Source organism: Chelonoidis abingdonii, chromosome 20 (genome assembly GCF_003597395.2).
Source record: "Chelonoidis abingdonii isolate Lonesome George chromosome 20, CheloAbing_2.0, whole genome shotgun sequence".
Taxonomy (NCBI): Eukaryota; Metazoa; Chordata; order Testudines; family Testudinidae; genus Chelonoidis; species Chelonoidis abingdonii.
Genome location: NC_133788.1, coordinates 6006784 through 6031425, shown reverse-complemented (window position 1 = coordinate 6031425; position 24642 = coordinate 6006784). Strand labels below are relative to the sequence as shown.

The following is a 24642-nucleotide window of genomic DNA, read 5'->3' as shown; positions in this document are numbered from 1 at the left end:
GCCGACCGGGCGCTCATTTTTCAGTTCTTTCCTTGCGGCTATTCGACAGCTGGGGAAGGAGGTGGAGGATGTTGGAATGAATATGAGCCAACACATCCGAGAGAACAACAAAAATTTTCAAAGGTGAGTATGTTTCTTCTTCGACGGTTGCCTCATTTATTCAAGTTAGGTGAATCCAGCCTTACCTAGGCCGGGTGGGGTGGAGTTGTGAGACTGTTGAATGCAAACAGCCAAGCAGAAGCGCATCGTCCCGGGACTGCCTGCACAAGGCGTAATGGGCAGAAAAGTTGCACTGAGACACGTGGCCCTGCCCAACGACAATTATGTTTGTATAGGCACGATGCGGCGAGGAAGGCAATCGGGACATTGCCGCTCTCGTGGATATGAGCGGGTTACTCGCCCTGGAGACGTGTGAGGCAAAGGACCCTAGCCATGTTTTGTGCAGGCTGTCACCAGTGGATATGACATTGTTTGCGATGGACAGTGGTCGATTGCTCCTGTTCTGCGAACTTGGGCAACGAATAAGTTGGGAGGTCTTTCGGAACAAGGGTATCCCCAATGTAGGATGCTCGGGTGCAGGCTGAACGCGAGTGTAGTCGAATTATAACTGCTCGCAGGCCCCGGGGTACACGTGTAAATGGCGGCATGTGCAATTCTCTTATCCCACTAGCTTAGTAGATCGAGAGGGCCTCTCTGCAGAAGAAAACGGAGAAGGACGAAACAACATATAGCGCCTCTCCTGGGTAAAATGCGATGCCGAAAATGTCCTTGGATCTTATACGGTGCGTAATGGGGGGAGACCACCTTGGGCAGAAAGGACCTGGTCCATGCGGGAGGAGGTGAGACCTTGTCTTTATCTTTTTTTTGTTGGTTGTTTTTTAATGGAGCACTCAGCAAATCAATATGTGATACTTCTCCTGGCTGCTGTACAGGCCAGCAAGAGCGCGCACACGCGAAGCCTCTGAGACTCTAGACCTAGGCACCAGATGCTCACGGGTATGGCACAAGAGCACCTTCCCAAGCAGATAGGTATCAGGCGCGGAGGCGTTGCTAAGGTTGACACCCCGTGGATAAGAGAACCCACGAGTGAGTTTCGAACAGGCACCCCACGAAGAGGCCAGGGGAGGCCAGGCCGAAGGGCATCTAAGTTTCGTGTGAGCGAGACAACAGATTGACTCAACGAGGGCCCTCAGGCGCGACGGTCCCACCCAAGGACTGGTGGCGGGATAGGGACCTACGGTGGAACGATGCATCAAGACCGCTCCAAGCCTTTGAGAGAATCTCGAGACATATAGGCGCGTGACGTAGCAATCACGCGCAGAGAAGAGGCCTTCTCCTGGATGCGCAAGTCGAGGAATGATGAGCCCCGCCACAGGCGTGGTGTGGCCCCGGGCACCCCGGGCCCGGAAGTCGGAATACATAGGGCGAGCAACTGCTGGCACCCCGGACAGAGCCGAGGCGCCCGGGGCCAAGGCCGTTCTTGTTGTTTAGGTGCCCTACTAGCTGGCGTAGTGGGGATTCAGCTTAGCCTTTGGTGGGAACCTGAGCTGGTGCACTTAGTCCTCGTGACTGACACCAGCGGAAACCTCTTCCATTTGCGCATGTGGTAGCTCATGCGTTGCAGGTTTTCCAACACACCTCAATCCGTGGCGGGCTTCCAAAGAGATTGTGCCTGCGGCTGGGACTGGGATAGCGCGCCAGGTCTGCAGTGGAGAGATAGCCTCAGCCCAGAGAGATCTCTCTCTACTCGCCGCCGGGTCGGCAGGGGCATATATACGGTGCCGCAAAGGCGCCACGCCAGGGGGCGCCTGCTGACCCGCCGGGTGTTGCTAGGGGAAAAATCTTCCGACGAACGTGCACGCGGCGCGCGCACACCTACTTGGAATGAATATGAGCAACACATCTCGAAGAACAACAGTTACAAAGGTGAGTAACCGTCTTTTCCAGTGGTGAAAAAGAAAATCAGTATGTTCTTTCTTACATTTTCTTCATGTATGTTTCTGCCTTTGGGTAAATCTGTCTTTTTAATGAGGTATCTGTCAACAACATGGACTAAATCATATGGACAAAAAATCTAAATTAATGTCACCCAACTGCATCAGCATGTTTCTTTTTTAGTGAATTTGGCCCTTATTTAGTTTCATTTTTGATAATCAAAGCTAGATTAGAGTTAGAGAGTTGCAATATATATTAGGACATGTGTATATGATTGAGTGTTTTGAACACTTGTATGTAGCTCCTGTATTGGTTTTATTTGGATTTTTTGGGTTACTTTCTTTACTGAGTGTCTGTAAAACTTTACCAAAAAAAAAAAAAATACCATGGTATTATGTACCAGTTCTGTTGATTGCCTTGATGTCCCCAAGAACATTGAATTTTTAATTCACTTCTGTATTTATCCTTTGTGAAGGTCATATAGTATCCATATACTACATTAAAGACTTACATGTCTTTTTGGTGTGTGTTTCTGGTAGGGTCTTCTTTTGACCTAATGTGGAAATCTTCGTTTGTCAGTACAGCTGCGGGTGATCTCAGGGGATTTTGAATTTCCCTTTTGTTTGTCTTCCTTTCTGAGTATCATCCATCATTCTGAGCTTCATGCTGCTTAGCAGTAGTAATGCTCGTGGGAATTGAAGGAAGGATTATAGCTGCAAAAAATGGGGAGCTCTAATGAAAGCTTGTTTTTTAAATCAAAATCTTGCTTGAGATAATTGCACATCACCTAGTGATTTAAAAACCAAAGATTTACTGTATTGAGATCTACTGAAATATTATATAAAACCTTTTCTTTTCAAAATAAAAAAATGTGTAACAAGGGATGATTAATCTTTATCATCCCTTGGGAAAGAAATATGGAAAAATCCGAAGACAAGTATAAAGTTTACTCCAGATGTGATAGTAGTACATGCATTGCAGAATGACAGGAAAGCCAGATATCTGATCTATCTCTAGTCATACCATGCTCATCACGGTGTTATCTTTCAATAACAGATGTTAACAGGTAGTTAATTGTGGATTGAGTCAATGTCCCTATTACATAGCAACAGAGTTGTTAGATACTGTTTTCGGTCTTGTTTTAATTCCTGTTGTGGGAAAACTAAGGCAAAGATATGAGTGTTAACTCTTCTGTTCTGGATGCAGTGAGATTCCGATCTCTTGAGGAAAGGAGTTTGATAGCCTCAAGCTGGTCATGAAAAAAGCTCTATCCTCATTTCTCATGATTCTTACCTTTATTGTGCATGGCCTTGTAGTTCCAGAGGAGCACAACTGTTATAGGTGGTATTCCAGTAGGTAGCTCAGACCAATCTATTGAGAACTTCGATCATTATAACCGTGTGCTAATATATACATGGATGTTGGTTCCTCTGCTCCTGAGACCATCTCAGATTTGGATTTTATCATCTGTGAAACAGGCTAATAACTCCTTGTAGCAAGAGATACTGGGTTCTATGAGAATGCATTCTTGGTTAACAAAGTTGTTTATGGTTTGAAATTGTTCTGATGAATATGACTTTATGGCCAATAAGATGGAGAAGAAAGGGCGATCTCTTGACCTAAGAGTCATAAGACTAATGGAATTCCTTACATAAGTAGCTTAAATTCAATTACTTATTTTAAAGTTTGGTTAAAGAGGCCAATAAAAATATTACTGCCATTATCATCAGTGTGAGCCAGATCAGAACAGAATTTTTTAGTTAGTTACTTAGAGCTGTATGGATAACTCAACGGAGTCAAGCCCCTTGTGCTAGCTCTAAAATGTAATTTTAATAGGCAAATTGGTTAAGTTTCCACATCACTTGTGCATACTGAGGTTGCGGCTCTAAAGTAATTGGCCCCAGTTTCTGTTGATTTCAAGCCATAGGATATCAACTGGCACCTCACATGGGCAGCTGTTGTAGTCTGTCTATCTTGTGTGTATGATTAAATTCTATGCTATTTCCTCGATAATTTGGACTGTGAGAACCTTCCTGGTAACTTTTCTAGTATCAATAAAGCGAGGAAAATCACTGTCCAATGCACTTTATTGGAACCTTGAAATGCAGTGCAAAGTTGCCTCTTAGTATAACATGGACAGCATTGCTAGAACATTGGCTTCATGGTTTTTTTCCTGTAACTGTTCTTTTATCACAATCTGTTTTGTGTATCAGTAGTACTGTGTGCGTATTATTGATGCTTAGTAAATAATTTATTTTACTGAAACTCTACCCGCTATTCTTTTTCATAGACTCTTTAGCATAGGAGATGCCTTTATCATACAAATGTTGTTGATCTCTTTTTTTTTTTTATGCACGTTATCCTAGAATTTCACCTGTTTAAAGCCCTTTCCTATTCATTTTTATTTTGGATCCACATGCACTAGGTAAACAATGATCAAAACTTCCGCAACACAATTCCCTCCCCATTGTGGTCCCTACCTTACAGGTATAAACCTGTGTTTGGCATTATAAAATCTGTAATTATGAGCACCAACGTTATAAGGAAAGATTCATAGTAGACATAATGCAGTAACGAGGTGACAACACTCTTTCCCTATTTAAGTGGAGGAAAGGGAACTCATGCGGTACCCTGAAGCTGATCTGAATTTATTTTAAATAGTGAATGTGTCTGTATCTTCATTTTTAGAAGATCTGCACACAATCCATTGCAACCTATGTTTTTTCTTTTTTCGGTCAGGCTGTGTGGATTCCATAAATCCACTGTCCTATGATCTGAGCACAAGACTGGGAGCCAGGAACTCAGGCATTCTAGTACTTGTCTCTGTCACTGAGTCCCTCAGTAAACTTGGGCAAGTCATATAGGCTGTCTGCCTCAGTTTCTCCATTTGTAAAAATTGAGATAATACCTGCTTCACAGGATGCTTCTCATAATTAGTGAATATGTATAAAGCTTGAAGATGAAAAGTTTAATTAGTTGTACTGTTTCCAGTGCTATTTTTGTCAGGCAGCTATGGAAAAGTACCAGTTAGCACAATATATCAGTCCTCTGAGATTTTTTTTAGATCAGCATAGTGCTTACAGTTCCTTATTTAAGGGATTGCAATAGTCCAAAATTGTTGATGAAATCTTTGCGTCTGGAATAGTTTGCTATAATTCATTAGATCAAGTGTATTTTAAGATCAGCTAAACCATGTGACCTCCATGGTGCATATTCTTTCCAAGCTTAGTTCAGAGTGAAGATCTGGTCTGTTAAATATGATAGACTTCAGACACTCATTTCTCTCAATTTCTTTATATTCTTAATCATTCAGCTATGTTTTTTCCCCATTCATCCCTTTTTTTGGAAGGGATCTTCCCCATCATAAGAGATCCTCTGACCTTCCTTCATTAGAAACAGTCTGTGGATTCTACAGCTAGCTGCTAGCTCCAGGAGGAGCTGAGTATGAAAGAATGATCACATTTTGAAAACCAGAATGTAAGAGTGACTGACCCTAAATCAGCAAGCAGCATTGACATAAAGGATGCCTTAGCATTTGTGTTGTGGTGCCGGAAGGTCTGACAGCTTGGAGAGGGGGGAGATAGGGCTCTGGATGTTTTGGCAGCTGAGAAAAAGGGTCAGGCACCTTCCTCTATATTGAGAGGGAGTCTGGAGGGCTTGGCAGCTGCAAAAGAGGTCAGGAAAGGTACTTATCACTAGGGGTCAGGCATTTGTCTCAGTGATGGGAGGGTTTGTCTGCTGGCGAGGAGTCATGTTGGGGTTTGGTTGCTTGAGGGAAGTGAGGCACATATCTCTTCGTAGGAAGCTACAAGGGTTTGGCTTCTGGGATTGGTCACACAAGAGTGCTTATCAGGGGGAAAGAGGGTATTAATCTATTTCATCCCCTTTGGCTGTGGTCATGGATACAGGCAAACTACAACTTTAGTTGAGGGGGGTGAGAGTTACCTTGCTTTGGCTGCATAAACCAGATAATGGACTGTTTCCTTCCTGAGTTACTGAATAGAAAGTGTATGCCCCAAATGTACAGGTCATTGCTTCCAATCCATAATGAGGATACAGTCTTAAAGCAGGTATGTTTTCCAGGAACTCATCTGAACATGAAGTAAACATTCTGTGCTGGAAAGTATCAGATTATACCTCTGATAAATAATTAAATCATCTTTAGATTATAAGGAGCTGTGTGTTGGTTAAAATCATTTCCAAGGAGAGAGAACTGAAAATTTCTGGAAAATTAAATATCCTCCAGTTACCTTGTGGCTGTCCTTGTTGTTTCAGTGCAGAGGAAGAAAAGAAAAGATGTAGGTGTCGAATCTAATTTGATAGATATTTGAGATTTTTTTAAACTTTGTAAATAATCATCCACAAGATTGTTCCTATGATTATTTTATTTTAATTCTGATGGAAACTGTTTCCCTTCTAGGTCATCGTTCCCCTACAGACCAAATGTTGAAATACAGTGTTACTGTGTGGGAGCCAGAAAGTTAAATAGATTAGAAATCAAGTATAAAGAAAACTGAAACTGACTGGTGTATTTTCATTGTCCAAGCTGAGTGAAATGCAAAAATTAAACAAAGAATATCAATAAAGTGAATTTGATATTTAAAATTCTTACAGTTTTAATGATCAACGGTGGTACTAATAATAAATTTAAGGAAATTTGTTTCTTAAAAAAACAGTATTTGAAACCCTGTGTCCCTCTTTAAGAAATGTATTCTACATCCAGAATAACATAAGCACCATTTGAAGCATTTTAAAGGCATGATTCTGAGAGATGCAGAGCACCAGCAAAATTCCTTTGGACATCAGTACTCTGCACATCTCCCATCAGTCAATGATAAAAATACTTCTTTTAAAACAAAATTTATCTTTGCAATTTGTTCCTTCCACTTCTCCTTCGCCTATCCTAACATTATAAAACATATCCTAGCTGCTGCTTTCCCCTAAAAAAACTTCATCAGATCCACCTCTCAGATTTTTATTCCACCACAGCACGCTCCTTTTCACCTTTGCTTTCTAAGGAAATATTGGGACATGTAAAGGTGATGGAAGCTGCCCCCTTCCCACTCTCCGTATTTTCACACAGATGAAAAAGTAATTAGTTTAGTCTCAGTGTAACTTCAGTTTTGTTCTACATTTGTTTCTCTCCTTTTCTCTTTTGGAACTTATATCCTAAAAATAGAGTAAGTTGGAATCAGCAGATGTTTCATTTGTCCTTTATAAGAGGACCAAAATTAGCCTGTTATTTGGTACCTAAATAAAGCAGCTAAACTGTCTTTGTACAAACTTTACAATTACAATCTATTGAAGTTGCAACATTTTATTTTGTTTACTGGTGTTATGTAAGCAAGATGAGCACCTAAAAATCCATGAGACCTTCAGAGAGAGAGAGAGAGAGAGGATGAACACAACTGTGTTTTAAATCTTCTGTTTTGAGACAGTTATTTTTCTTGTGAAGGTTTTTTGGTTTTGGTTTATTTTAAAGGTAACTTGGAAATGCTCTAAAACTGCATAACGTAAAGGTACAAAAAATCTAGTAAAAGGACAGCAATGGTTTCTCTAATTTTCAGAGAGAAAATCTGCACAGAATGCCTGAAGCTGGGTTAGCAGTGGGACTCCCCAGGGGCAACAGAAAGATGTTATAATCAATTACCACATCATAACACTGATGTATGATAATTACTGAGTGTTCCTCCTGAGATAGTGCAGCATTTGTCTGGGATGCAGCTCTTTCATGGTCCACTGCCTGATTAATATGCAAATAATAGGCTGATTGCATGATGAATGCAGAAAATGAGTTCGCTGATAATGTGAGCACCGAAGCGGGAAGATGATAAATTACTTGTACTGACTGTCCTACATTAAGTTCCCTTTCTCAACAATTTTATCACAGATTAAGTAAAGCAGTATGGCGAGATTATGTGGATGTGTAAAATAATGTACCTTAATAGCTTTTATAATATTTTTGCGTATAATGTAAATGCATTTTCTTTCAGTACTTTAGCCAGTACTCCTCCAGAACAGTTTTGCATTTAGTACAGTAACACGCAGAGACAGTCCATTCAGCCGTTTTCTGTTAAGATGAAGAGCAATCTGCTATACCAACATATATGACTGGTGATGGGTTGGCCTTTCTTATGAGAAAAAGAATCCAGATATTAGCCCCTCAAGTATCTTACCCCTAGCAAATGAATGTCCACATTGTTTAGTGAGGGGGGAATATTCTTCAATACAGATCAGGATGTACACAGGACATATGTATGCTGTTGCACCTGGTTTAAGCTGTATATCCAGGGGCAAATGGGGTTAAGACACTGAACACATTCATAGAAGCACCCGCATACTCTATCTAAGTTTGTTAAGAAGCTTGAGGTGGAGAGAGGACCAAACGGGTATGATGGTGATAACATGTTGAGTTCTAGTCTCTAACCACTTGGTTATCGGCTGGAGCATCAGCAAAGATATTACAATAATAACTGAGTTAGGACCTCTTAGAAACATTGAATTGGTGAAAAATTATTGTCATATGATGATTAATCTTTGCTCAATAAGGCAATTTAAACACAAGGGTTTTTTTTGGCATCTTGGTAGGATGTTTTTATGACAGATATTTGTTTATTCTTCAGGAACTCATGAATAAAACTGTTCCTACACACAAGCTGCTTTAGTAATAAGGTTACTGAAGATAATTTCTAACAGTTACTGTATTCTTAATATGAATTTCTGAAGAAGTAATGAGCTATGGTAACACAGAAAAATCAGGTTTTTAAAGAGGGTTTGGTAGTGCCAGGATGCGAGTGTTAAGTCGAATTTTAATTTATATAATTATTTTAAAAAATAATCTTCTAAAATTATCTCAGCTGTGGTTCTAGAAACTGTGATTGGCTATATGCTGACACAAGCCCCCAGTTTTCTTCCCTGTTTTTCAAAAAGTGCATTAATGTAATGATCATCTAGTCCATCCCTGGACCAGTTCAGGAGTGTTCCTTAAACCATATCTTTTGGAGTTTTGTCCAGTCTTTTTTTTTTTTTAAAGTGCCATCTAATTCCACAGGCTAATAGCATTGTCAAGAAGCTTTTTCTGGTAGCCTAAATTTCTCTTTTCTTAATTTTGTCCCACTACCTCTAGTTATACCCTTATTAGTACAAGCTTAAATATTTTAATTCTCCACATCCTTGATGTTCACACTGCCCATCATTTGTGATTACAGATCTTCTCTTTAGGACCCCTCAACTCTGCAACTACAAGTGTAACTTTGTAACCAGTTAGAGGCCCAGTCCTCTTAATCTGTTACATATTGTATGTTTTGGTTTATGTCAGTAGTAGTATTGTAGCTAATGAGGTTGATCCAAGGTGTGATTATTGCTAGTTGAAAATCTCTTCCCATGTTTGCATATAAATTCTTATGTGCTGCATAACTCTTCGTATCAGCACATCAGGGAACACCTGGGCAGCTACTCCATAGTGCACAGATTGCCTGGACCAGTGCTTTTCAAGATATCTGATGTGGGGCACCGGTAATTTTTTTTCTAATGTGCCAGGGACCGGTGCCATATTCTTATCCTATTCGACACTCTTAGGTGGAAACTCGCCACGGACCAGCAGCCGATGGCTTGCGGACTGTCACCGGTCCGCGGACCACCACTTTGAAAAGCATTGGCCTAGAAGACATGCTCACAGAGGTCTTGAGAAACAGAAGACTAGCCAAACTAGTAGCGCAGGAATAGTCCCCCACAGCAAAATACGTTGAAGAACCAGTTACAGAAGAAGGCAACCATGTGTCAGCCTAGGCCCCTGGTAAGGATAAAACACTGTTAACTGCTGTAGTTGCTAACAAAATATTATTCTTGCTGCATGTGGACACAAATCATGTTTGGAGTCAAGTAAGCTTCTGGTTGGTTATAAATTTGATTTAAAGTCCTAGGGTGTGCAAAGCACTCTTTAGCCAGTTAGATAAGCTATCTGTAAATGAATAGAAATGCACACCAACTCCCTCCCGTGGATCCTGCAGACGTGAACTAAAAGGTACCTAGTTCACAATAACTTACCTCTGTAAACAGGACTACATTAATACACACTAGGCACCTTTTAGTTTGCATCCACAGTGTTCACACGGGGAGTAACAGTGGAGCACCTTTATGCACGCTGTATAGTCCAAACTGCGGGGCAGGCTAGACATAAACTTGAACTTTTCTCACTGTTCGCCAGTACTGGTGCTAGACAATGATAAAAACAATCATTTAGACTGAGCACTGGCCTAACTGACATCTTTGCTGTCCTATCACATTATAAATTAAGGCAGTTTGAGACTACATATAGATAGAGATGGTATGGTAGAGACCAAGGAAGTGACACTTTTCAGCTCGCATCTGAAAACATACATAAATGTGAGTGTGGAATGAGCATAAAAGTGTGGAAAATGCAGCATAAAATTGTGGCCAGATTGTATAATCCCGTGCCAATGCTCAGAAGTAATTTTATTCAAGTAGTCACAACCTTTGTCCCTAATTTTACAAACATTTCTGCACATGTGTAACCTTAGACACATTCATGAGCATGAGTTTTGCAGGGCAGGGGCCTTTGTTTTTTATTTTTTTCCCAGAGTGTAAAGAAGATGAAGAAATAGCCACATGATGAGCCTAGGCTTTTTTGTTTTCATTAAGTAATTTTTGAATTATTGATTAAAGGAATTAAATTGATTTTTTTTCTTTTAAAAACACACAATATGGCTGAAGGGATTTTTTTCAGATTTTTTCTGTCACCCACAAAAATTCACCTCTGAGGCAAGACCAAGCCTGGAAAGTTTTAGACATAAGAGTTTTTTTCAATTATAACATTTGTAGTAAACACGACTCCCACCGCCACACTACAGTTATCCAGGGAAATCTATAAACTTAACGAGAGCTGGCATTCGCTACCATGAATTTATACACATACTTGCTTTACATTATTGTATGTGTCTCTCTCTCACATTTAGGCTCTGGAGAGGTGGTTTATTTTCATAAGCCATATTAATATGCAAACAGGCAAGGTTCACTCATTGAAAACAAATCTCTTAAAACACTGTATCTGAGAAAATACTCAGTGTTCATAGATCAGTACTATTAATTAGTCATAAGAGGGCTTTATTGTAGTATTGTGCCACAAATGCTTAGCTGATTTATTACGCACGTAGATCAAACTTGTGTTTCATTTCACCACTGGTGCACAAAAAGCTCATTACTGTGTTTTAGAAGCACCTGTGAAGACATAAATTCCTATGCAGAAGTTAAAATCGCAGTGTAGAAAAATGGAAACCAAATTCTGCATGAAATTTTCAGATGCCAGAAAACTGAATGCATAACAGTGGGAATCTTGCAGTTGACTTCACTTGGAAATGGACAAGGCCCTAAAGATACATCAGTGAGAGAAGGCCCAACATACTCTGGTTTTTAATCTGTAAAATGGAGAGATTATACAAACTAATAATTAGGAAAAACTAGGAGCTAATCCAGTTTCAGTATGAGCCACTTTGATCTTGGGCAACGTGTCAAAATCTGTTTATTGCCCATCAACTCACCTGTGGGTAAAAACAGGCCCTCAGATATCAAATGGTCCTTCTGGGAGGTGGTGAGAGAATCCTTTGTTGATGTTTATCTGTCGTCTTGTTCTATAATAATTTGCCATAGAAGAAATAACTAGAGTATTGTATCCTCCCACTGCCATGTGCCCTATGTTGTTGTTCTGATACTCATTTATAAGTAACTTGAATATGACTAGTTTGGTATGGACCTAAGCCTGAGTTATGGACATTATGAAAAGTGGTGCATCAAACCAACTGCCAGTTAAATAATATTTGGGTTATTGTGGGAATGTCACAGAGTACCCTGTCATTTTGTTTCAGCAACTTGTCCTTCCAAATGCACAGTTCGCCTTATGGCATGCTAGCAGTAAAAATGTCACTTACAATAATTACTTTTTGGTGAAAATGCTTGCTGACTTCCTACCTTCAAGCTGTTTTTTACACAGTGGGGAGATAATAAGAAATGACTTTATCCTGACTGCTCAAATGAACACTAAATGGAATTTAGGTTATTACTGTATATAGAGGGCTGTGTACTGAAATTTAAATAGTGGATTGGAAAAACTGCAGAGATTTGTTTCTGAAAATTATACTGGATCTGCTTTTTCAATCCACTTCTATCTAAAACTTAAGGCAGCTGTTGTCTGCCTGCTGCCTTCAGAATATAATATTTTCCTTAATCCTTTTAGAGGCCCCTGAATAGGCCTTCTGTGTTTCAGATGGTCTTTCCCCCAACATCTCAATGTTTTGTACTTTATTCACCATCAGTCTTTTGGCAGTAACACGCATTCAACCACTTATCCACGCCATTATTGTTGAGCTAATATAGGACTGAGTACTTCTTTCTAGAAGTCAAATGTGCCACAGAAAAAGTCTCAATACAGTCAATTTTTATTTTGCTCTGAGAACTCAGATGGTTTTGGTCCAGATCACTCTTGTCCTACCAAAAGGCTTTGGATTACATTGTCTTGGCAAAAGGACAAAAGGGAAGGAAACTACTTGTTGCCATACCTGTAGAAATTAGAGTGTAGCTTGAATCAAAATGTTTGGTGCTTCCTGGGGTCCATAGTTCTCAAAAGAAATACAAACAATTCTGCTTAAGGAGCCATGTTGTAGACATCCCACCAGGATATTTCATGCTTCTGGGAATAACAAGGTTGCATCCATCACCTAGTGTTTTAACACTTCACCATCATCCATTTACCTCCATACTTCCATGCCTAGTATCTCAATCATGCTGAAGTCCATGCTGTTCTAAAGAGTTTGTAACTAGTCAAGTCAAGCACTACCTGCAAGCCTCTGAACACCGGTATCTGTGTTGTTCTAATTTAGTTGAGTTTCTCTCCAGGATGAACCTCCTGTTGGCTATCTTCTGTAGATCTGGCCAGTGTTAGTGCACAGATAGGGCAGTTGAGGACATGCTGCTGTAAAAGCTACTTGTAGTTGAAAGAATCAAAATAACATACATCACCAATCTGTTAGATTATCCCATCCACCCTCCTGCAATTGTAGGATATAATTTCCTGCATAGTCCACATGAAGAAAAATGGAAATCCCACTTCTAAACATGCTGTGGCTTCATCCAATGCAATAGGGAATGCACAACCACAGAACATAAATCTGTAGCTCATGTAGTAATGAGGAGGTTGCTATATTGTTCTCAGCCAGCTTTGTAGTATGCCCAACCAGAGTCAAGTCGTATTCTCTCAATTCAGAAAGAAATGCAATTTTGCACTATTTTATTTTTTCTTAAATCACAGGAATTAAATATAAATATCAGCATTGCAGTTGAGCAATCAAACTATCACTGGTCAGGAAATTCTGAAGTGTAGGTATTTTTCTGCAGCATTATCACAACCATATTGGATAGCTTTCAATTTTTTATGTTATAAAAATAATATAATTAATTCACATTTAAGAAAGAAAACAAAAATAAAAAGCAGATGGGCAATGTTGACTTATTTTACGTTCATTTATTTATTTAGCTTTATATATTGTTCTTATACCACACTCTTGATTGCAGTAGAAACCTTAACTTTTAGAATTTCCTAATTTATGAACAGTTTATATGCAAGGAGACTAATGGGATCCTCCTAAGCTTGGTCCTCAAGCCACGCTCCAGTTGCATCAGATACGACCCCGATTAATTGTGCAGATCTTTGTAATGTGATCGTTTCTCTCTCCTTGGTTGTTTTGATCAACTGTGAGGTAGTTAACAATGTCGACATCTCAACTGTCATCTGCAGGCTTCAGTGATGAAGAGGGTCTGAGCACACTTCTCAAATGATTCCGGTTGTCTGCACATTCAGCCGATATCACTTCACTGATTATATGCAATTCACATTTGAAAACAGCCATGTAAAGAATAGACAGTTTTGGGGGGGTCAGTGTGCAGGGCTATGTAAATGCTTATATTCTACAGTACAAGAAGGCAGTCTTCTTGGAAACATACGGCTCAGCTGACGATAGGTGCTGGAACTAGGCGGGCTGCCGCACCCCTTGGCTGGTAATGGTTTCCGTCATGTGCAGCATTTGCAGTTTGGTTCAATGGCTCCCAGCACCTCCACTGTACAAATTCTTCCAGCACCCCTGCAGCTGACACAACCCTGCACAGTCAGACTCCAGCTTTAGAGTACTTGATTTCTCATCTCTAATGTTGCACTAACACTAGTAGTTTTTTGCATTTATATATATAATTATATTATTCTATCCCTTTTAAATATTACATCTTTCACACCCAGTATATCCAAGTGCTTTACAAAATAAATATATATGCCTTGTACCTGATCCTTCAACCTTTTGTTATTTTTCTCAGCATACAGTGTAATGATGATCTTAGAAGGGTGTGCATACAAAGGTTGTATCTGCTTTAGATATTATAAAAATCTGTGGTGTGTGCATACGTGTGTATCATACGTAGTTTGAAATCACAATACAGTGAGTGCTCCTAAAATAGACCAGTTGTTTTCCTTTGCGTTCCAAAATCAGATTCAGCTATTTTTATCTTTTTAAGTAAATAAAAAGGTTGATTGCTCTTAAAAACAAAATTCCAGGAGGCTGTTGATATGTAAAAATAAACAAAAAATTTTAACTAATCCCCTCTGTCAGCAACATATTACATTTCAGTGATAGGAGAGAGAGGTGTTGTTTTATCTTTGATGTCTGCAGTAGCAGGCTGAAAAAAACGATACTGGTGAATGCTTTTGTTTAGTCCTCTGTGAGGTGTTTTGGGTTTGGTTTTTACTGGATATGTGTGGCTTGCAGGGAATGCGTGGAAAATTGCATAGGAAATTTGCAGCTGCTCTAGTTATTTACTAAGATTTGTTTAAGTGGCACAAGGGACAAAATTAGAAGAAACTTGAACCATTGCTGTGCGGTTTATTAGCCAGGCAGCCATAATTTTGACCTTGATGTGGGCTAAAGGACACAGACCTGAGAAGAAATCTGTTTATCATGTAGGGAATTCATGCCATCCCTGACAGCGTACAGTGAACAAGATGGATGATCTGCCAGATTGGTCCCTCGCATGGGTGAATCGGGGCAAATTTACAGTACAATTCCTTTGCTGTTCCTGATACAAAAATAACATTTGCTGGGTTTATATTCTATTGTATGACGAGTCGGGGGTGAGCAGAGAGAAGAAATTAGATTTGTAGAATTCTTACTGCCTTAAAGATTTATATAGAACTTGCTCTCCTTTTATGGCTGTCTCTTTTGGATCTTTCATAAACTACTAAAAAAATTCAGTTACTTTGGTTGAGAGAGCAGTTTTTGTGAATGTGTCAGGAAGACTTTCCTAAATACAGTGTGGTAAAAGCTTCTATTGTTAAGATTTGTATTGCCTTCAGTACCCCCATTTTATTGTGATTGCATTCAAACATCATGTTTACTTATGAAGTATATTCCTCTATAATAATTGACACATCAATATTTTGTAAGAAAATGACACAGAAAACAATACCTTGAAATCTTATAGCCAAGTGAGTTTCTTGTAGCCCTACACAATATTGAACCTTAATTATTAGATTTAAATTTCTGTTGCACTTATATATCTTGCCTCTCTGAGAAAACAGAGATTAATCAAATAGTAAAATTACAAAATAGCATAGTTTTAAAATGAAACCTTTCAGTAGCCTAGCCCTTAAAAGCAGCATTTTGCTGTACTTTTTGCATACCTGGGCATTTGTTAAAGTAGAATATAAACAAGAAGGAAGGTAGTTGTAATGCTTTGATTGCAAGATAGTTATGCTATAGTCAGTTTTTCTCCTTTTTTAATTACAGAAAGCACTCCAAAGACCTCGGCCAGTTGCAGTCCTGCTCCTGAGTCTCCTATGAGTTCCAGTGAATCAGTGAAGAGTCTGACTGAATTGGTACAGCAACCCTGTCCTGCTATAGAGACAAGTAAAGATGGCAAACCACAAGAATCAAGTGAGCCACCTGTTTCTGAATCCCAGTCAACAACACCTTTGCCTCTCTCAGGCCATTCAGCACTTAGCATTCAAGAACTCGTTGCTGTCTCTCCTGAATTGGACACATATGGCATTACGAAGAGGGTTAAAGAGGTGTTAACAGACAACAACCTTGGTAAGTTGCTTTGTTCTAATGTCTTTAATGAAATAAAACAAAGTATTAATGCTTTTTTTAAAGTACTGTGTCTCTAGAAAGAATGTTAAAGGGAGTATATCAAACTGTTTAGGTCCAAAATGTAATCTGTTTTGAAATTGTCCTAATCCGATAAAGAATATCCTCCAGATTTTAAACACTACTTCCAAACAAAAAATCATTACGCTGTCACTCTTCTACATCATGTGTATGTACACCTGGCCCACCAAGCAGACTACCATCCCCAGTTCCCTGTCCACAGTCATCTGAGTCCTGTAGGCTCTTCAAACAGCAACATTTGAATGCTGGTCAGTTCTCCAGTTGAGAGGTCGTACTTCACCTCCAGCTTCTGGTATCCCTGTCCATGTAGAGATGGTAACCAGGGGCCCTAGAGCTTTGCAAATAGATGAGGGAAAGGGTTGGAAGAGGAGGAGCATCACAGGCAGATGGAAGTTAAGGAGGGATGTCATGGATGTGGTAGAGGTGGAGAAGGAGAATCCAAACACACGAGGGTAGTATGTGGAAGTGGATGGTTCCTCACAGAGGTAACAAAGTTTAATTGTTACCTCACACAGAGCCCACAAGAGCTAATGCTGCCCTTGTCTGTGGAGCAGTTTTCTGGTTCAGGATGGAGTTACCAGATGACAGCACTGTATATTATCAACCACATCAGCAGTGCATCCAAGGGAAATGTAAGGAGTTGGCTAAGGCACAGGAAAGGGAGCCAAAGAGATCTGGGTTCTACTCCCAGCTCTGCTAGTGCCTTGATCTGTGACCCCTGTATGTCAGTAACTTCTCCTGTGTCTGTTTCATTCTTCCTTTCTTAACAAGGTATTGGGAGATTTAATGCATTTATGTCTGTGAAGCACTTGGAAGTCCTCAGATGGAAGGCACTAGAGAAGGGCAGAGTATTGTAGCACCACTCGTACACAAATGTTAGACTTCTGATTATGTCACTTAATGCAGCCAGCATCTGCCATGAGGCAGGAATGCTTAGTATAAGTGTATGGAGGCTGCTCATTTCAAACTAAAAAGTGTAGTTGGGGATCTAGATATTGAGGCCTGTCTTGGAGTTGAAGTTTAGAGAAAACTATTGTCCTGTAAGTTTAAAAAGAGATTGAGGAGGAGGCTTTTGGTCATTCCTTCCCTGTACTCATCCCTTTTTCAATCCAAGGGCCAACTTTTTCCGAGGAGCTTAAACAGTTCAGACTGTCTCATTTATTATAACCATTTACAAACATTAATATACCCAGCTTCTGCTAAGTCTACTGTATTTTAGCAAACAGGATTATATGACCCTTTTTCAGTCAGTTGCAGAATAACAGCGGCTGCCATCTTAGACTAAAGTAAGACCCATTTTACGCTTTTTTTTTCTTTTTTTTTTTTTAGTGTCATTCACATTCATTTAAAAAAAATTCTAGGCAGATCCTCTACAAAAAGTCATACATGAAAGCGAGTCCCATTAAACTTGAGGGAACTTCTCATGTGCTTATGTTTGTATAGTCAGAGTGCTTATTCTATGGAGCTACTCACAGTAGTAAACTCTACACGTGGTTGTAAGGGTTTGTAGGATCAGGCCCTTCATTTTTGGTTCAGAATGCTATTGGGTACTGTTCCTCCTCTGGTGTTCCAGAGAGGGTTTGAAAAGTATTTTTGTTTACATTTATTTTGTATGCCATTTTTACTTAGTCTTTTTTTTTTTTTTCCCCCATGATTTTTGTTTTCCTACAGTGTGGCTGACAAGCCTAAAAAGCAGCAGAAGAGCCAGGAAATGTGCCCCAAACTCTGCATTAGGTGTGGAAAAAGTTTAAATGTCTCCTTTTGCCCTCAGTGTGCTGAAGTGCCAGATTTACTCAGTGCTGAGGCTTCTGTTCTAGTCCACGGGGCCACATGAACCTGTCTCAGCCAATTCCTAGTGGCTCAGTAGTTCACAGACCATTAGCCACTAAAGAGGGCATTAGAGTGAAACTGGTTTGGGTCACATGACCCATTAAATTGGATTGTGTTTGGAAAGTCTTCCCTCATGGGCCGCCTTGGATTCAAACACCAGTAAAAATTCTAGCAACCAATACTAACACTGCCAGCAGGGAGATGTTTGTAGCACAATAAGGATTTTCCAACTGAGGCAGCACATCACACTATCACAAAGAGGAGAAAATGTAACAAGCTAACAAAAAGTCCTAAATCTGGGGGGCTGCAGAAAGTGCCAAAATGCTGTAAAGAATTTTCCATAACAAGCACAACAAAAGTAGGTCACTAAATACAAAAGCTAACTCTTGTGGCTACCGAATGGCAGTAAAGATGGGGCAAACTAAATGGCATGGGTTTTGCAAATTCTCTGAAATCTATATTTAAAAAATACAACTCTTCAATTACTGTTTGAGTATATGGTGTATGATACATCTGCTCCCTACCGGTAATGATTTATAATCTGGTTCCCATTAGCTTTACAGTCTTTCAAACCAGGTATTCGATCCCTTATGGTTGTTCTTAGGGAAGTAGAATAAACACAGCAGAATAAAAACATTTCAGTTTTGCCTTTTGCCATCCACATAATATTAATGTGATATTTGCAGTATCCCCTAACTTTTCATACATAATATTGGGCATACTTAAAGATTGCTGGGAATACTAAGGGAATGTTGTTTAGTTACAAAGACAATTGAGAAGATTTAAAGAGGAACTGCTGTAAATAGGTTACAGTGCTAATACTCATTCTGGAAGTTTCAACTAATTGGCAGTTTTAAAGATAAATAGAGGGTTTATTTCAAAATATCCCCACTCAGTACCAGGGTACAGATATACTCTGGAATGCAGATGAACCAAAACTGGCATTTACTCTGATATTTCAGAATTTCAGGTAATCAGGGTTTACCCGTACATGGACAGGTACAAAATGAAAAATGAATGTATTTTAAAACAGTGTAGTTGAAAATCACTACTTTTACTTGCCAAAATATGAGTTTAGGGTTCTGTATTTCCACAGTAATAGCCAAGAAGAGGGACAGCTTTAGGTAATATTGGGCTCCACACAAAGTAACATGCACACAGAGTTCTCCCTCCCCAGTTTAGAGTTGCCAACTTTCTAATCGCACAAAACCGAACAGGCCTGCCCCGCCCCTTCACTGCAGCCCCGCCCCTGCTCACTCCATCCCCCCTCCCTCCATTGCTCACTCTTTCCCACACTCACTCACTTTCACCGGGCTGGGGAATGGGGTTGCAGTACGAGAGGGGTATAGGCTGTGGGCTGGGGGTGCAGGCTCTGGGGGATGCCCAAGGATAAGGGGTTTGGGGTGCAGGAGAGGGCTCTGGGCTGGGGCCGAGAGGTTCAGAGTGCAGAAGGGGGTGTGGGCTCAGGGCTGGGGATGAGGGGTTTGGGGTGCAGGAGGGGGGATGGGATGGGGCAGGAGGTTGGGGTGCAGAGGGTTGAGGGCTCTGGCTGGGGGAGTGGGCTCTGGGATGGGGCTGAGAATGAGGGATTTGGAGTGTGGGAAGGGACTCCAGTCTGGGGCAGGGGATTAGAGGTGTGGGAGAGGGTACGGGATCCCAGCAGCTCTTACCACGGCTCCGAGGAAGCAGTCACCAAGTCCCTGACGTCTCTAGGCACATGGGAGCCAGATGGCTCTGCGCAGTGCGCAGTGCACGCTGCCTTCACACCCACAGGTGCCACCCCCTGCAGCTCTATTGGTCGTGGTTTCTGCCAATGGGAGCTGTGGAGCTGGCACTGGGGGACAGGGCAACACATGGAGCCTCCCTGTCCCTGGCTGACCCAGCTCCTAGGGGTTGCAGGGATCCGGTGGCTGCTTCTGGGGGCAATGCGGAGATAGGTCAGGTAGGGAGCCTGCCTTAGCCCTGGGCTCCCGCTGCACCACTGACTGGACTTTTAAGGGCTGACCAGAGCTGCCAGTGTCCACTTTTGATTGTGCAAAAACCAGATGCCTGGCAACCCTGTCCCAGCTTTATATACCCATGACCACCCCCTCCTCTGACTGCCCCTTATTACAACTCCCTCAAGCTTCTGTTGAAGGAGCAGATGGGCAAGGATTTATTTGGATGCATCAGGAGTCCCTGCCACACACGCACACACATATACCTCAGGAGTCCACACACACCCCTCCGCTGTCCCAATAAATCAGGAAACTAAAAAAGGGAGCCAGTGTGAAATTTTCCAAGGGCTTAGGTCATATGGGCCAAGACTACCACTGGCTAACATCCCTTACACCTAGAGCAAGTGAAGGAAAATACTTTGTTGGGGGGCAGACACAGGACCCTGAGGCCAAGTCTTAGCAGGTAAAAAGCTTTTCAGATTACTTTACAATATACAGTAATTAAAATACTATCAAAAATCAGGGTTTGACTCAGATGACTGCAGGCTTCTCTTTTGTAGCAAAAGTGATTGCATATCAGGACAGTTTTGCTCAAGAAAAGCATTAAGTGAAGGTTGTTAGAAAACAAACTGTCTGGCCTGGTTTCAAGTGCGGTGGACATTTTCTGTAGTTACTGCAAAGTTAAATCTTAAACATGTAAATGAAAACAATAACTGTGTACATTCAAAGTATGTATGTCCAAAATACATACAAATTGCTACCATGCTAGAGCATAGCATTTGAAACAGGGCTTAAGTACAGAATTCTTGAGAGCAAGTACTACATAAAAGTTACAAAAATACACTTTTACTACATTTTGTAAATGGTGCCTACCTGCAATTGCTAAAGCACATTTACAATAGTAGTACAAACAATATAAAATGGAAAGTATTTGCATGTGTCTGTGAAGACACTAGCATGAATGTTACTGAACAGGAGAGGTGTACAGTATTAGCATTGGTTTCACTGATGGAATTGTCTGTATTATCTTAATGGAAGGAAGCAGTTATAGGACCTTCCCTCATAAAACCTAAGTAGCTGTAGTTGTCTTGCTGGAGTTGACTGCTTAGTTAAAAGCTTGATTTACTTTTTAAAATCTTATTACTTTTTACTTTTGCACATTATGTCCATTATAAGGTCCTGATCCCAAAAGGTATTGAGCTCCTCTGCTTGCCAGAATCAGACCCCGACAACTAAACTAAAACTAAGTAATCTCCAGCTTGAATGGGGGAAGAGCTATTATTCTTCCTTTTATTTCTGTTGGGTTTTCAGGCAAGTGTGAAGTAAGAATAATTGACAGTGATTATATATACCAGAGCTCTGCTATTCCTTCAAAGAATTTGGTCCCCTTCCACCTTCTAGCCTTTCTTTTGCATTGTTTTCTTCTTTTTAGTTTAGATTTGCCACTTAGCTGAATGAATACATTTCAGTTTTGATTTCTTATTAGGTCAGCGTTTGTTTGGGGAGACAATCCTAGGGCTAACGCAAGGCTCAGTCTCAGACCTCCTGGCTCGCCCAAAGCCCTGGCACAAATTGAGTTTGAAGGGGCGGGAGCCCTTTGTCCGCATGCAGCTGTGGCTAAATGATCCCAACAACGTGGAGAAATTGATGGATATGAAGCGAATGGAGAAAAAAGGTAATTTGTAGCAGATTGCTGATGCATATTTTTTATTATTTCAAATGGGACCCTTTTTTAAACTATCCGTGAGTGTTATATAGGTTATATTGATCCAGCATTATTGAAGGATATGGAAGGGGCTTCACAGCATCTTTCTGTTTGCCGAACTTGATGCTAGCTTTGCTCTTTCTTTTTTTGTAAAAAACACCCTGAATGCTCAGTGTCAGGAAGCCATTGCTAGATTCACTATAGAATTAATTACTGCTGCCCTACTGCATCAGTGATAACTTGTCTTACCAAATGAGAAACGTGAAAATGACAACTGGCTCAGGATATTCATTACTAGGACCACAACCAGTCTCAGATGTTGGGATGGAGGGAGTAAGCAGTGATTCCTAAGGGAACTTCTTGCTGTTCTAACACTGGTGATCACTAGGAGGAAAGATGAATGTAGTGATTTAAAATGATTCTATGAGGTGCATTTGTATCATTTAATTTAGTATCCTTTGTGATTCTGGCTCCCCTCATCTGCTTAGATCAAAAACATTTATCTATTATGTCTCTAAATTGTTATATACAATTTTATTATGGAACGTGTCCTGTGGATTTCAGATCCTTCTCTTTATTTTGAATCCATTGCTGAGAAATAGCAATTACAAAAACAGCCACCTTTTAGTACCATCACATGATTCTACAACACAGAAGTTCCAGATGCTGACTTCTAGCAGCAGTTAGCTGAGGGCAGAATTGTGTACATTCCAGCTAGTTATCCTGGATGAAGATAGTGCATCTTTGCATCAACGTGCTACTGTTGACTGATTTCACAGTAACACTAACATGTCATGAAGAAATTTTGTGGTTATACTGAAAATTGCAGTTAAGGGGGCTTGTAGGAGAGCTAGTAGTCTCCTGTTGAAAGTGAGTAAGAGAAACAAATCCCTGCTACAGTAACTTCTGGTAGTACAGCACAATGCAATATCTCATCAGAAATTGCATGAGGTCTTCCACTGGGAGCAGAATCCTCTCAGGTTTCCCACTTAGCACTGTAAACTAAAGGGAGCTGAGATGGTTTCTGCTGCATTAGAAACAGAGCGAAAATAAATGGGCCAAATAGCAAGATTTGTAACATTCCTAAGAGATTATCCTGTACAACATTGAATAAAACCAAATAAAAAATAATTAAAAAGTAACATTGACAGCCTTCTTTGGAAAAGAGTTTCTAAACTGGATTTTTATCAAAGTCTGACGTAATACATATGCTGTAGGAAAGGAAACTGTGCCTGAATAAAGATAAGGCTGTAAATTGTTTGAGGGCCTCAGCTAAGCTCCTGAACTGTGTAAGTGCTGTCCTGGTAGCAGAGCACTGGAAGTGAATTCAGCCCTGTATTCGCTCCAGAGTTCTCTCTTGCAGCTAAGGGTCCTGTTGTTCAACCATTTAAATTACCCTGGAGCCACATCAGCAATGTAAATTTCCATTCAGATAGTGTCAATGAAAGAACGTTGCAATGGTTTCTGTTGCCAATGAAACATTACAACCAATTATTCTTCTCCCACATTTTATCATAGGAATAAATTGATAGTTATGATAAACGTGAGATGAGCATATCTCTCCCCCACCGCCGTCAGTTTGAAACTTATGCTATGAAAGCCCTATATAAACAGTTCAGCAGACTTATAACATATGTAAAATCAACTTTTAGGAGAGTCTTCAGACCCACCAAGATCAGACTCCTTCCCCCCACTTTCCTTACTTTGAATAATTAGCTTCTGCAGCATATGGCACACCACTGTGCATGCTACTGGAAACATTGCACTCCACAGTGAATAGGGCTGAAGCCTCCTGACAGGAGAAATGTTAATTCTCTATATTTCCCCATCATTTCATTTTTAATAAACTTGTTCAGTACCAGGTAGGATAAGAATTCTATTTAAAAAGGGCTCTGTTTTACCCCACTAGGCAGGCTCTAGTGGTGGGCATGCCGTTTCCAGCTGAATGCATGCTGGGAAGACTCACCAAGGGAACATGGTAATGCTGGGGCTACAACGACAGCAATGAAAAAGGTGGTAAAATCCTGAAATAGAACTAGGCCCAACACCAAGGATCCAGGTCCAACCTTCCCATGGACTGGATTTAGGAAGTGAGTTTGGTCATTATGAAGTAGTGGTTAATGGATAAATTCAAAACTATATCCAAAACCAAACTTCTCCAAAACTCAGGGATGTTTGTAACTTGCCTTTTGAGTTGAGTCTCTCCTTATTTGAAAATGTGCTGAAATCTCCCCTGACCTTGTGTATATTCACCACATACACTTAGAGTTAAGATTGTTTAAAATAATATTTGCAAATCATCTTTAAAGCATCTAGAGTGCTTCATGCAGAGCTCATAGCTAGTTATCTGGTTTAGCACACTGACAGATGCCATAATATGTGATCTTGAACCAGTGGACCGATGGTCTGATAACCTGTTCTGGATGAAAAAATACCAACTAGTGGATGTTGTGGGTTTTTTGCAGTGGGGCTCCCTGTAAGTCATCATTTTTCCTTTATTCTAGTCTCATGAAAGATACAGACTTAGCAGTTGTTGCTTCATAGTGACAGCATTGAGAGTGAGGGCAGGTCTGCACTTGGATGGAACACCTCCCAGGAAATTCTAGTTCTCCAGGAAGTGGTGTTCATCCTCTTGAGTTTGGCCTGAGCTGTTGTCCCAGAAAGAAGTCTGAAAACTCTGTGTTGCTGGAGGTGCCATCTTTTGGTTGTGAGATAAGAGAATCTGACCACTCATTAAAGATCTTTTTGCATAAGAGGAGGGTGTTAAGCCCAGTGACCTGACCAAATTCTGGCAGCTTCAGTTGGATATAGCACACATTTTTTACATTTTTATTTAGATGTGCTCTTCTCCTTCATGTCGTCTCCTAAATTTCTGTGTAATGTTGCAGTGTTCTAATGAGCAGATACCATTCTTCACCCTTGTTTTGGCTGTCACAGCGGTGAATAAAGGGAACCCTGTGTCTAGTTTGTATATCAGTAGAAGTTTGTGAAACACTTCAATCTGAAAAGACTC

The 24642-nt window shown here is 40.5% G+C and overlaps 1 protein-coding gene across 6 annotated transcripts in view; it reads left to right on the top strand.

The window, feature by feature from the left end:
* Positions 1–24642, top strand: part of CUX1 (cut like homeobox 1) — a 441436-nt gene that overhangs the window by 343974 nt on the left and 72820 nt on the right. For 3 of the 6 annotated variants that reach the window (XM_075074021.1, XM_075074023.1, XM_075074025.1), the window contains 3 exons: positions 15777–16079; positions 17829–17891; positions 21411–21599. The exons of 1 other annotated variant lie outside the window; for it this stretch is intronic. In XM_075074021.1, the coding sequence (XP_074930122.1) occupies positions 15777–16079; positions 17829–17891; positions 21411–21599 (555 nt within the window). The remainder of the gene's footprint in view (positions 1–15776; positions 16080–17828; positions 17892–21410; positions 21600–24642) is intronic. 2 more of the 6 variants (XM_075074022.1, XM_075074024.1) reach the window with 1 other exon arrangement.